At 40.2% G+C, this 13,283-nt stretch overlaps 1 protein-coding gene across 3 annotated transcripts in view; it reads right to left on the bottom strand.

The window, feature by feature from the left end:
- Positions 1-576: 576 nt before the first annotated feature.
- znf644b (zinc finger protein 644b) overlaps positions 577-13,283 on the bottom strand; it is a 34,482-nt gene continuing 21,775 nt past the window's right edge. For all 3 annotated transcript variants that reach the window (XM_034678034.1, XM_034678019.1, XM_034678024.1), the window contains 5 exons: positions 7,826-10,471; positions 5,388-5,933; positions 4,277-4,387; positions 4,040-4,136; positions 577-2,459 (listed from right to left, as the gene is read on the bottom strand). In XM_034678034.1, the coding sequence (XP_034533925.1) occupies positions 2,282-2,459; positions 4,040-4,136; positions 4,277-4,387; positions 5,388-5,933; positions 7,826-10,457 (3,564 nt within the window). In that variant the 5' untranslated portion in view covers positions 10,458-10,471 and the 3' untranslated portion in view covers positions 577-2,281. The remainder of the gene's footprint in view (positions 2,460-4,039; positions 4,137-4,276; positions 4,388-5,387; positions 5,934-7,825; positions 10,472-13,283) is intronic.

Genomic DNA, 13,283 nt, shown 5'->3' with positions numbered 1-13,283 from the left:
CTCTATGAAATAATCTGGTTTTACCATAATCTGGATTACAACAGTAGTCAAATAGGGCTATCCATTGTGTACTAACCCTACCTCTGAACAACACAACTGATGGTCTCAAACACATTAAGAAGGCAAGTCATTCTACAAATGAACTCTTGACAAGGATCATGTTAATTAGAAACCATTCCAGGAGACCACTTCATGAAGCAGACTGAGAGAACACTAAGAGTGTGCAAAGCTGTCATGAAGGAAAAAGGGGGCTACTTTACAGAATCTAAAATATAAAACATATTCTGCTTTGTTTAACACTTTTTTGTTCATTCAATAATTCCATATATTTTCTTTCATAGTTTTGATGTCTTCAGTATTAATCTACAGTGTTTACAATAATTAAAATAAATACAAACCCTTGAATGAGAAGGTGTTTCCAAACTTGTGACTGGTAGTGTATATAGAAAAAGTAATTCTGTATGCTGATGGTGTCACAAAGGAGCATCAGTGTTTGTGTCAGTCTGTTTCACAACCAGCAAAAAAACTTCTCACAGAAGCTTTAAGATTAATTTACATAGACAATTCAACAAGAAGTTTCTGAACATGCAAGTTTATTATTATATCATACATTTCTATTCAAATATTTTTCTAAAAATATGAAATAAAATACTTTCAATACTGAGTCCTCACATCATTGAGCCTGACTGGGGTAGTAAAATACACATTTCTAATAACTGAATAACTTGTAATAATAAGTGTGTGTGTAAGGGTACTCTACATCTCTACATATGTAAGATCTCCAGAGTTTCAAACAGACTGTACTTTAAGAGAATACAAATAGATAATTAGGAACATTTTGAGATAGCACATTAACCTGAAATACAATTAGTCTTAAAGCTTATCTAACAAGAAGTGTCATTGGAAAGGTATTACTAATAACAAATAGACTTTATTTGTGATTAACTAGGAATAAAATAGTGTTTCAGAGATGTTTCTCTCTTATACTGAATTTAAATTAATAAATGTAAGTTTGAGTGCTGGTTTAGCTCAGTGGTGAAATGGCACACCCCATGTACAGATGCTCTAATCCTCCAAGCAGGCGGCCAGGATTCAATTCCATTCTGTGGCCCTTTGTTGCATGTCATCCACATATTTTTCTTCCCAGTTTGCTGCTCTATCCACTATCCTGTTCTCTAAATAAAGGCTCCAAAAGGCAAAGGAAATTATTTAAAAAAAATAAAAGTGTCTTGCGCATAGGACAAAATTAAATTTTCCTTATTGTCATCTTTGCTCAATGCGTGGTAAATTGCCAGGTATAAATACTCAACTTTCTCTGCAAAATAATCACACAGTTGAAAAAGTAATGGACATATTGTATAAACAACTCTCAATCAAAAAGAAAAGAATTCTAACAATGTACTATTTAACTGAAAACTTTTCTTGAAACCACAAAACATTCTTTCCATTATAACAAATCTTGCTATCGCGGCTCTAATGAAAGCGATATTGAATAAATTATACTGATGGTTGAGACAAAGCAGAAGATGACATCAGAACAAACCGTCCCAACACAATGCAACACCCAGGATGTCACTTTGATTCAGATAACACTTTGTTGCTTTGGTAACACATGTCAAATATCATGCCAATACTCTCTATAACAAGCACAGAGGTGAACGCCTTCAAAGAATCTACAAACTAATGACAGCCCCATGAACGCTGCTTAACAAGAGCACAGCATCGTTTTATGTCGGCTCGGAAAGAAAGAGAGACATGAACTTAATTGCAATTCTTAGGCTTTTGTATTTTGCTGGTATATTAATGCTGATGCTCCTTTGAACTTTTCTTGTTCCTACAAAAGTTTTTCATGAAGCAGAGTACGGTGCTGAGAGTCTCTTTTCATAATGAGATGGTTTTAAGAAATTGAGCGATTTGGAGTTTATTTTCTTTTTAAAATGAAATGTTCTCATTATAACAATACTTTGTCATTATAAACAAGGCACTTTTTCATCTTGCCCTACATTGCAGAATAATTTGTCCCTAATATCTGCAGTTCTGCACTGGTATGTCTCACTGTAATTAACTGTAAATACATACAAGGTCCTTAAAGTTGTATCAGCTGAGTTAAGGCAAAAACATGTGAAAATATCCTACAACAAACTTCTTCAAATATATACAGATTTATCAATATATACTATGATTCTACACCATGTCCTTATGCATTTCTGCTGTTATATATTTCTATGTATGAACAGTAACATGACTACTCTAAGGCAGCTGAGTCTAAATGCATAAAACTCTAGCCACGCTCTGGGTGCTCACCAGACATGCTTATTGATATTTTGTGATGAAGACCCAGCACTTCTACCATTCCTGTCCCTGAGTGGGGTACCCTGGTGTGCAGGAGGTGTCTCTGTATATGCTTGATCCAATCCTCCTGGATGGAGAGAGGACCCTGGAAGACGAGGTCACAGAATCTGCAGGAAAAGCATGTCAGTGTTTTAAGAAGTACCGCACATCCAACATTTTGTAGTGTGAAATAAAAGCTGTTCTTTGCTTTATTGTTGGCATTGTTGGCATATTCAACAAGTACAAATGTATGAAGGAAGTTAAAGCTAGGGTTGGTAGTCACGGAAAACTAGCATGAATTTGAATGTAGCATTTCTTCAGGACTCTGTCTAACCCCTCCCCTCGGAGCTCCTCCAAAACGATGGATGCACGAACGCCGCTGATTGGCGACCATATGATCGTGACTGATTCAATACCGATCCTCAGCACATCGTTCGTGTTTTGCACTACGTCATCTCATGTCTCACTCAGAGATAAAAACACAAGCAAACATGAAATGTACGCGCAGGAGGCGGGCAGAACGGCAGGACAGGATTTGATTGGTTTTATAATTTGGCTCCTGATGGCAGGGATTGGTTGGTGTTTTCCCAGGTTTACTCTGAGCTTTAAAGATATAAGTTTGTGGAACAGGAGAGCTTTTAAGTCAGTTCAGGATTTATAGTTAACTCAAGGGAGCTCTCAATTCTCTTGATTCTGAAGAGTCAGCTAGACTTTCGGATTATGTCAAATTGACAGGAGATACTTTTGTGTAACTCTGACAAGTAGTTTATTTACAACTAATATGTTTGACACAATATAACCTATTAAAATGAGCTGTTGTCAAGTGACTACACTGTCTAAATATTGACAGTTTCTGAGGCAGATATTTGAGTCAAATTTGGCTGTTGAATATGAAGCTTTACCAATCTGATCTGCTTTTTTCAGTTCTCCTTCACACTATTACCCTACCTTTACCAACGTTTTCAATTAACTTTGCAATAGGGCACAACATTTAGCATATCCAGGACAAATTCCATAGTGTTTCAACTCATGTGACTGTCCCTTGTAGCTATATCCTCGTCTATAACACAGATGCACTCATAAAAGAAACAGCCCTCCAGACTAGTTCCTAAAAAATTCCCACACTTAAGTGGGCTAAAAGGTTTTAGTCAGCAAGCAAATGGAAGTTAGTAGTTGTTGGTTTGCAGCCCCATCAAGCAGCACTGGAGGAACATATATCTTTCATCAGGAAGGGGTTTTATGGCTTTAAATATCAGGTCCATTTGATTTTGGAGAGGAGACAACCAAAGCTAATGAGCTAAGCTAATTGGGCTTTACATTCAGTTTAAGAAATAACTAAACTTCTACATCACTGGTCCAACCCAGAACCCAGTGTTCTCCCAGAAGAAGTGAGAATACCACTTCAGGTCTGCATGCATGATGGTGTGCTACTGCAACTAGGTGCAATGCAACCACTTATTCAGTCCTGTTATCAATTAAACAGTGGCTCAATCCTCATGTCATTACAAGCTGTCTTTTGGTTTGCAAATACAAGTGGTTACTATTCTTTAACAATACTTTTTTCGAGGTTTGGTTTTGAGTCTTATCTGTCAATCAGGGTCTACAAATAAAACATGTATCTAAAATATGTACTCAAGAAGGGGGCTCTTTAAGCACACTCTTTACTCAGAGAACCATGATAACAAACATAACCTTGCTTCATGTATACCTGCAGGTGAGCGTGTAAATCTCAGCATTCAAGGAGGAGAAAATCTTCTTCTTTAGCCCGGGCCTTGATTTCAGCTTCCTCTGTTTATAATCATAGCCTAAAAGACAAAACAGTGCGCGTCTTTATCTGAGGGAAATAAATGAGGTCATCACTAAACAGAGGCGTAGATAAATTATCTCAAACGTCTTAATCACAGATTGGGTTGAAAATGTAAGAAAGAGTCTTGTTGAAATGTACCGAGTCCTTCAAACATGCTCGTCCTCTGTCTGTGTGCGAAGGCTGTGAGATGATCAGGAAGCATCGGGAAGGTGTCACATTTTCTGAAGATGTGTTTTGAATCACATTCATCTGAAATGCAAACAGAAAAACAAAGCGAACACAGAATCAAACATAGGAATCACACTTTTATTGTTTCAATTCAGTAACCACACTTTTAATTAACTGAATCTTTACTCTCAATAATAGAAATGTCTGAAACAAGCATAGAGATAATCAGAGGTTAGATACTGTAGCATTGAGGAGAATAAAGCATTGCAAGATAGTGTTTGAGTTCATGCAGTAATTTTATTATCAAGCAAAACTGTCAAACCACCCAGTGCGCTCTAAAGTCTTCTTCCACCTGGTTTCATACGTAGCTTCTGATTTGCACTTTCTTGTTTGAAAAGTGTTACCGGTGAAGTTTAACACAATTCTGTGTCTTCAGGGGGAGATTCTCACATGCACCGCCTCCTGAGAATCACAAAGGATCCATAAACTACTCAATCTGTTAGTCCTGTGACAGAAAGCTGGCGATGACACTGCTGTGCACCAGTGTCTGTTAACAAATACGTTGAGGTGGGACGGCTGAGGAGTTATCCCAAAAAATCTTTCACAATAAACCTGCTTTTATTCTTTATTTCATGTTTCTATAGAGAGGTTAGAACTGTCTCCTGTGGTCCAAAATGTATTCACATAAAAAGCTGATTTAATTGTAAAAAAAAAAAAAAAGGCAGACAAATTAAGAATGACTCATTGTGCACTTTGGGATTATGCTCTAAGTATTCATTAATTTCCCATCCAATGAGATGCTTTCTTATATGAATGTTACTCCTCCATGATGCACAGCACCAACAGAGTATCCAGCAGTTTTTTTGCCTTTGTTGTGTTTTGTTTAAATGTTCTCAGATTTAGTGTTACTGGTTACTTAAAATTGTATTTTTATATCAAATATTCCCTCCCTAGCTTCCTGTGTCTGAAGAAATAATAATAATACACTGAATCAGAGAGCACTTAAGCCAGAAAGCTGCCTGATTTTGAATTGTAAGGAAGAATCATACAAAAATCGAGCCTCGTGTACAAGACTACGTACCATGAAGCCACTTTGTTCCAACGCTGGTCATCTCTGTCTCCACCTTGTAATCTTTGGTCAGACCACAGAGCTCTCTGGCTGCATAGGTATCTTCGTTGGTTCCCACTCTTTCCTCTCTCTTCTCGAGTAGTTTAACTAAAGTGCTTTGGGAGGCCTTTGTGCCTCTTTGTGCTTCCACCTGAAGCGTATTCTTTTCTGCGTAGGTGTTCTCCTGTTTTGGTATAAAGTTGTCCGACATGAGATGTGGCCTCTTCATCTCACGTTGGATTTTTACAGGAACACCCTTGTGCATGAGGTCCAGGCCTTTGCTGTAGATTAACGTCTGAGATCCAGGCGAGAGCTGTCTTTTGTTGAGGATGTTCGGATGTTCCCGTTTGTCCTGCAGCAGATCATTTAAGAATGACAGAGGAGACTTCATGGTGCTGGTTTCAGTTCTACCTATTCTTTTCAGGTGTCCTCTCGCGTGGTTGGAGAGGCCGGTCTTAGAATCAAACCAAGCCCAGCACAGGGGACATTTGTGCTCTCCTCGGGGTTCTGCCTTCACAGCTGTAATAACAGAGTTGGTCAAAAATGAAAATAACAATAGGAACAAAAGCCCTGAGCAGTATTTATATGATGGTGTATGGTTTGGGGTAGTTTTATACCACACAAACTACCACTGTAGTTTCACTGCAGTAAAAGTAAGGTGGCTATTATTGATACAATGTCTCTAAAGCAAATTAAATAAAAATGTGGGAAATATCATCAGTGTGTGCAAGATGAAAAGCCTTGCAGAGAATGTTATCCCAAACCTTAGTTTTTCTTGGCTTTAAGGAGCTTTTGTGAATATTTGAAGTAGTTTTTATTTGAAGCTCAACTGGTTCAATGTCATTGCCTGCATAACCAATTTTCCACCATAAGCTGGTAGTTGTTTTGGCAAAATAGCTCTAATAACCCACTCTACACCCCAAGCTTGAGACCCAGTGTCAGACAGAAATGGTTAGAGGCAAGCTGGTGATTATAATAAACTAGCCAAGGATCCAGTTTATCTCTCAAGGAGTTGTTTGATTCCTTAAAAGGAGTTGGAAAGAGTAACTCAAATAGTTACATGAATGAATATAATCATATGTTGGTTCTGGGTGACAAAGTTGCAAAAGCATTGGGTGATGTTTAGTATTGGCACGTGCTCCAACAGAAGTATAGTAGAGGTAAAGGGAAAATTGCTGTTATTTCAAATAGACTATCATTAGAGCACAGTATATGACTGTAATATAAAGACCAGGTTACGGTAAAGGTCACAGATAATAGCAGTGCTTTAACTCTGTGACACTGAGCCCAGGGAAAGCACTGCTTCCAGAAAAAAAGCTAATGTGAACATGCACTCATGGTCACAATGACAATAGTCTAATATTTACCATGTACATGCAGTTAGTTTAACATGTTAGCATCCTTAGATTTCCAATTTGCACTTTCACACATTAGAGCTTGATGTGACTGAGTTTGCTTAATTTTACAAAGAACTTAGTCAAAAACACGTCACTGGAAAAATTGAAATATGGACCTTTAAAAGTAATTAAAACTCATCCTAATGAGAACACTTAAGTCTGTACCTGATCTTATGGAGAACATGTTAAGTTGTAGAGCTGTTAAATCAACACATTTTAACTTCACTTGGGGAAAAGACAGATTGCCATTAAAGTTCTAAGAATTCATCCTCTGGGGACAATACATATCTTTACAAACTTGGTTAATGGTCATCTTTTAAACACTTTCTGAGATTGTCTGAATCAAAGCGGTGTGCTAACTGACACTGCCATTTAGAGAGCCAGGTTGGTAATATGGCTAACAAATGCTAACATTATTTGCAGACCGATCATCCTGACATCCTGGAGCCCAGTGCACCAAAGTTCATCTGTTCTCCCCACACTGGACTTGGCCACAAGCTTCTTGGCTTGAATGTACACCATGTGCACCAAGCATAACTGGCAACAGTTGTAGCTGCACCTCATCTTATGGTGCACATCCATGTGAATATTTGCAAAGTGGTAACTGTTGCAAAGCAATACATTTCCATCCATTTATCAACTGCTCTCACTATTTATTCATTTATTTCACCTTGGATACCAGTCAGACTTTCTAAACTTACACCTGCTACACCCTTGGGGTAAAAGATACACCCAGGTGCAACACAAACAGAGCCTCAGTCTTACTGGTGCACAGGGCATAACTTACATTTTGTCATAACTTTCAGCTGGATGCAACATTTACCCCCAGGAATACACCCAGCTGGTACACCTGGCTCCATGGGTCTCTAATTTGGATCAAGAGGTTTCTTGTGTAATCATAAATTATCTTATATGTCTTCTGAAACACAATCTGACGTCTGCTTACGTATTTCTCTCGCTTTAATGTCTTTTTGTGCCGAGTTGTTTGTGTTTAGCTGCTTAAATGAACCGTACCTTTTCTCATTTTCTCCGTACGACACGGGTTCCTCCTGCGGACTGTTGGATGATGGTCCTGCATTGCCACCTGCTCTGGGGACACCATGTGTCGAGCGTTGTAGCTCAAGCCCACTCTGTGCAGGTGTCCTCGCACATGATTGGACAGACCCACTCCTGAGTCAAACATGGCGGGGCAGTACGGACAGGGCTTGCGTCGTACTCCTGGTGTGGGAACAACATCAGAGCTGTCACTTGTAGACATGCAGGCGGACTCATCCCACACTGTGGTGTCTGTACATTCCTCCTTGATGAGGAGCTGCTCTATGTCGCTGCAGTCTTCATCTTCACCATCTTCATCCTTGCGCACACGGGGGGTTTGGTCTTGGACTGGAAACCTCCGCCTCTTTTTGAAGTACCTCTGAGCACACAGGTTCTTTTCCTTCTCTCCGCTCTTCAAGAAGCTGCATGTTCCTATGTTAGCATCCCAGAAGTTACTGCTGCCCTCCCAGCCTTTCTCTAACTCACAATCTGCAGTATGTTTCTTGTGCCTCTGGCTAAGCCGTAGTGATAAATCAACATTCGCACTGTCAATAGTTTTATACGAGGGTGTCAACGTTTTTCTTGTTAATAGAAAACTTTGCTTTGCTTTCGCTTGCAAACTCCCGCTTGAGCAGTCATTCTTGTTGTCCGGACAAAGCATCTGGTCTAATTTAAGACTTTTTGCTGAGAGTGAAAAATCAGCATTTGCGGGACAGTTCTCCTGCTTTGTGCTGCCAAAAGCCTTGCAGTTATTGTTTTCAGCATCCATACAGGTAAAACCAGGTGCTGCATCTAATTTTTCTGCAGATCGTAGGAGTAATTTCCCATCCCTGTCAACCCTCCACAAAGACGGGGGAAGCATGCTCCTGCAGGACTTGAATTTAGAGGATGAAATGGTTTTGTCATTTAGCTTTTGAATGTTAATATCCCTCTTCTGGTTTGAACAACCAGAGAAAAGGGCTGCTATGATTTTGGTTGGTTTAGACTCAGCATTTTGTTTTTTGGCAACCTTTTTAGCCTCAAAGCATCCATGAGATGCACGTTTGTTTCTGTTTTTGAAGAATCCCTTAAACTGAACATGGTCTACTTTGAATTCATCATTTGATTTAGACATTCTTTTAAATCTTGGCTGGTTAGTGTTCAGATGTGCAGACTTTAAATGGACTTCAAGTGCCTGCTGGGTCAGTGTAATGTAGTTACACTCCTCACAGAAGTAGTAATGCTTCAGATTATCGTGTGCTTTGGCATGCTGGACTAAGATTTTAGGGCAATTACAGCCAAGCACACACTGAGGGCAATGCACTGTGCTGCCCCTGTCTTCTGATTCTGTGTTTTTGAGACCTTTGATTTCCTCCATAAGTTTTTCCAGTCTGTCTTGGTGAATAATGATGTGCCTCATGAGAGAGCTGCTATCACAGAACAGACGCCCACACTCTCTGCATATAAAGGGCTGTGAAACATTCTCACAGTTCACCTGATTATTCTTGCCTAAATGATACATCATATGTCTATGGAAATGTCTTTTTTCCTTGTAATTAACATTGCATTTTGTGCATGAAAAGGAAGGTGGATCTTGTTCAACTTGTTCTGTCGTGAACTGTTCTACTTTGGGAGTAAAACTGTCTTCATCTTCAGGGTCATTTTCCTCATTACAGCTTTCCTGTGCCGAGCTATAAATAAGGTGCTCAGAGTCTGAAGCTGTGTTCCTGGAAAGATCTTTCAGGGGAACAATGGAATATTTAATATCAGACTGTGTACCCAAAGAATCATCTTTGTCTGCAAAGTCAACATTTTCAACATCATTACTGCTGCAGACACAGAAATGTCTGTGTGTGTGATTTAAGCTGTTGTTAACCTTTTCCGCAGAGCCTGACATGCTTTTTACGTGTGTATTGTGCTTCCTGTCTCTTTGGTGCATCACTTTGGTCTCCAGCCTTCTGTCATTGTGCAAGAATCGCTCCCTTGCTGAATCCCATCTGATTACTTCAGCATCATCATAATCATCCGAGGAGCTCTCTGACCATTCTGCATCCCGCCGAGATCTTGTTTTCATTGTCTGTTTTGTCAAAGGTTGGCTAATGTGCATTTGCTCCGCACCGTCACCTGACAGTGTGGAATAGGCCAGTTTAGACTCATTCTCCTCCGAGTGAGACAGTGGCGTGTTGACACCTGGCTGTGTGGCTGGTGTTTTTACGACGGGCCCCGCTGTGTTCTTCCAAGCGTCTGATTGAAGCTCACTAGGTGGTGGTAACACCTCGGGGCTCGTGTCCTTCTCCGCTTGCCACGCGGCATCCAGGACATTGTTGGATAAAACAGTGCCTTTGTTCAGGACACAGTGTACCTCTGAGGTGGGGTGTGAACCAGGTCCATTAACAAGTGCTCCTGAAGGCAATGAATTGCCTGCATGGGGAACAGCAGGGACACTGCTGTATACAAATGGATTCGGCTGGGTTCCATTTAAAGGGTTTTCGTGTTCATCTGAGGACAGACCTGCAGCATTGTTCTTCAGGGAGAATGTGTGACTCTGCAATGGCTCCTGAGTACGACCTGGGCTGACAGACACAGATTCCACGTCTTTGTCCTTTTGTGCATTTGGCTTCAGATCAGACATAGTAGCAATGCTTTCTGAAATATAAAAGAACACCACAGCATTTTAAATTGCATCCTATATTTCTGACTCTCCTGGCAATATCTTCCATTCTGTGTCATATTTTTTTCTCTAAAATAAAAATAAAGTTGGCTTAAAAAAACAACCAGATATAAAATACAAAATAAACCACTGCTTCATACTAGGTGTAATACAATCTGATTACTTAGTTTTTTAAATTGTCATTTTTTTTTTAGGTTTTTTCCTCAAAATGAAAGTGGTATTATTCTCTGCTGCATTATGATTTCCCAACACCCTCTTCCACCACCTCTCTTCACAACAAACCCTGCTGTTAGCCCTGAATACCCTGGGTAGGATGCTTAATTATGTGAGCGTACCTCTGGGATACAACCTTCCCTCTTCTCCACCTAAAGTTCTCACTCGTCTGCTAAAATTGATCAATTTCCATGGGAACAAAGTACCCCTCCAATGAGATCACATTGCGTCTTATCACTCTGTGATGGTGCAAACACAGATCCCAGCATGAGACTGTTGTTACTTGAATCCTGACAAATTGACAGGCGCACAATCTGTCTGTAACGCAAACACAAACCGACCCACAAAATGAAAACATATGCCTCTGTGCATACACTCAGAATGAATTGTTGGAATTATGCCAGAAGAAATGATCTTTTTTGAATTCTTCTTTTATTCTGGCTTCAGTTATTAATCAGCTTGAAATTAAACATGTGTATTCTACATCTTATAGCAGATTATGCTCTTTCCCAGAGTTTAGAATGTATGCTCAGAGGATTTGACATCCAGCGTTGGTCGTTTTCAACAGGAAGCTGCGTTGCTAATGAAGTGGTAAATTCAGTGTTAATGAGTGGCTTCACTGTTACCACCTCAGAGGTAAAACCTTCCAAGCTCCATATTCCCCCCATCTGTTGTAGTGTTAGAGGTTCGAAAGGGGAACAGACGCTCTACATTTAAAGCCAACTTCACTGTTAGCCCCAAACGGCAGGGTGGCAAAACCATCAAAATATCTTTGTTCAAAACGTGTAAGGCTCATTAGCAGCTAACCGCACACCATTCACTTCCCTCTCTATATATATACATACATATTACAAACAGGAGCTTAACAGAAATGTAATATTTAAAAATTCATTTTCCTCTATTTACTTCATTTAGTCAATGTTAAAAGGCTGACTTTGCCTTGCCTGCAGATATTTACAGGGATTATGAGCTTTAATACAGTTAAGCTGTATGAACAGATCAATCTGCTATGAGCTTTCACTAACCCTGTCTACTTTTTCCCCAAGACGCTAACCTTGCTTTTCACTTTGGTAAATGAGATTCAATAGAAGCATCATCAGCATTGTTCACTGTTAACAGTAGAAAGGCCTCATAGATTCGTATTGAACAGTCTCTGGAGTTGTTTCAGCTCCTTTTCTCTGTTTGCAAATTGATCTCAAGATACCACAAACTTGCGGCACAATAAATATAGTTTATGAAGTTAACAAACCTAATGTTATCCAACACAGCAGCTCTGCAAATAACCGTTTGGGTAAAAGCTGTGTACTATCATTTGTGGTATAATAAGTGAACAAAATATGTGGAAAAATGTGAGTTCAAATTTTTACAATGTACCGCAAGCCAACACAACATTTTTTTAAAGTTATATTTTTGGGCTTTTGTGGCCTGTATGTATAGGACAGCTGAAGAGAGACAGGAAATGTGGGGAGTAGAGAGTGGAGCAAATGCAGCAAATGGTCGCAGCCGGGAGTCGAGCCGGCGACCTCTGCGACGAGGACTATAGCCTCTGTATGTGGGGGGCTTACACGGGACTTCCACCTGATCCGTGTCCAGTCCGTCTCCGATCCGCTTAAAAGCTGATTTATACTTCTGCGTCTCCCCTACGCAGCAGGGGCTGACGCAGACATGAGCTCCACATACTTGTGCGTCGGTGTGTCCGTGTCGCGCAGCAATTCTAAGCCAAAACGCCTGAAGGCAGTGCGGTCTCTCTGATAGCCGGCCGCCTGCTTCCGGTCCCGCTACGATCTCTGTTTACTTTTCCACAGAGTTTCAGAGCATGTTATGTTAATCTACAGCTGATACATGTTGCTGTTTATCATACAGACATGATTACACGAAGAATAGAGAGGAGGAGATGAAATACACGGCCGATGTGCGGCCGATGTCCGGGATCCCGGAAGTGCTGTAAATGCGGGAAAGACAAAGCCTCCGAGCGGACTAATCACAGAGCTTGCCGTCCGCATCGGCTCTACGGGGAGTTACATTTTGGAGGAGGTGCACGTCAGCTACGTGTGTAGGCCTCGGCGTAGGTACGGGAGCTACGCGGACCCCCGGCGTAGGGTACGCCGTTGATTCAACGCAGATGTATAAATCAGCCTTTAGATCAGGATTTCAGCTGACTACAAACTTTTCTCAATTTCTCACATTATCATCCCTGATTTAACATATATAACAGGTTGGTCCGTTGTTCTTAGCTACAAAATATGATGGTCTAGGTACGCCTAAACTGCATGTGCTGGGCTGCAGCAACAACAGGTTAAGCTTCAAAATCCAAACTTATGAAAAATGTGTAGTTTGTATAAGTTTAGCCACCAAACAACTAAATAATGTTTGGAAAAAGGACTTCATGATTATTATAACCAACAAACACGCATTTACATTTGGTTTCAAGGAGATTGAAAATCTGGTCTGTGTTCCCTTGCCTTGTCCATTGCTCCAAACTGTCAACTCAAGCACACTTTTGCACTCCAGTGCAAACCCAACACAACTGATCTACCATAAAAAAGAAGCTTTTACATTTGCAGTTTTGTTCCC

Source organism: Notolabrus celidotus, chromosome 2 (assembly GCF_009762535.1).
Source record: "Notolabrus celidotus isolate fNotCel1 chromosome 2, fNotCel1.pri, whole genome shotgun sequence".
Classification (NCBI taxonomy): domain Eukaryota; kingdom Metazoa; phylum Chordata; class Actinopteri; order Labriformes; family Labridae; genus Notolabrus; species Notolabrus celidotus.
The sequence above is the reverse complement of the archived record's forward strand: the minus strand, read 5'-3'. Positions and strand labels throughout refer to the sequence as shown.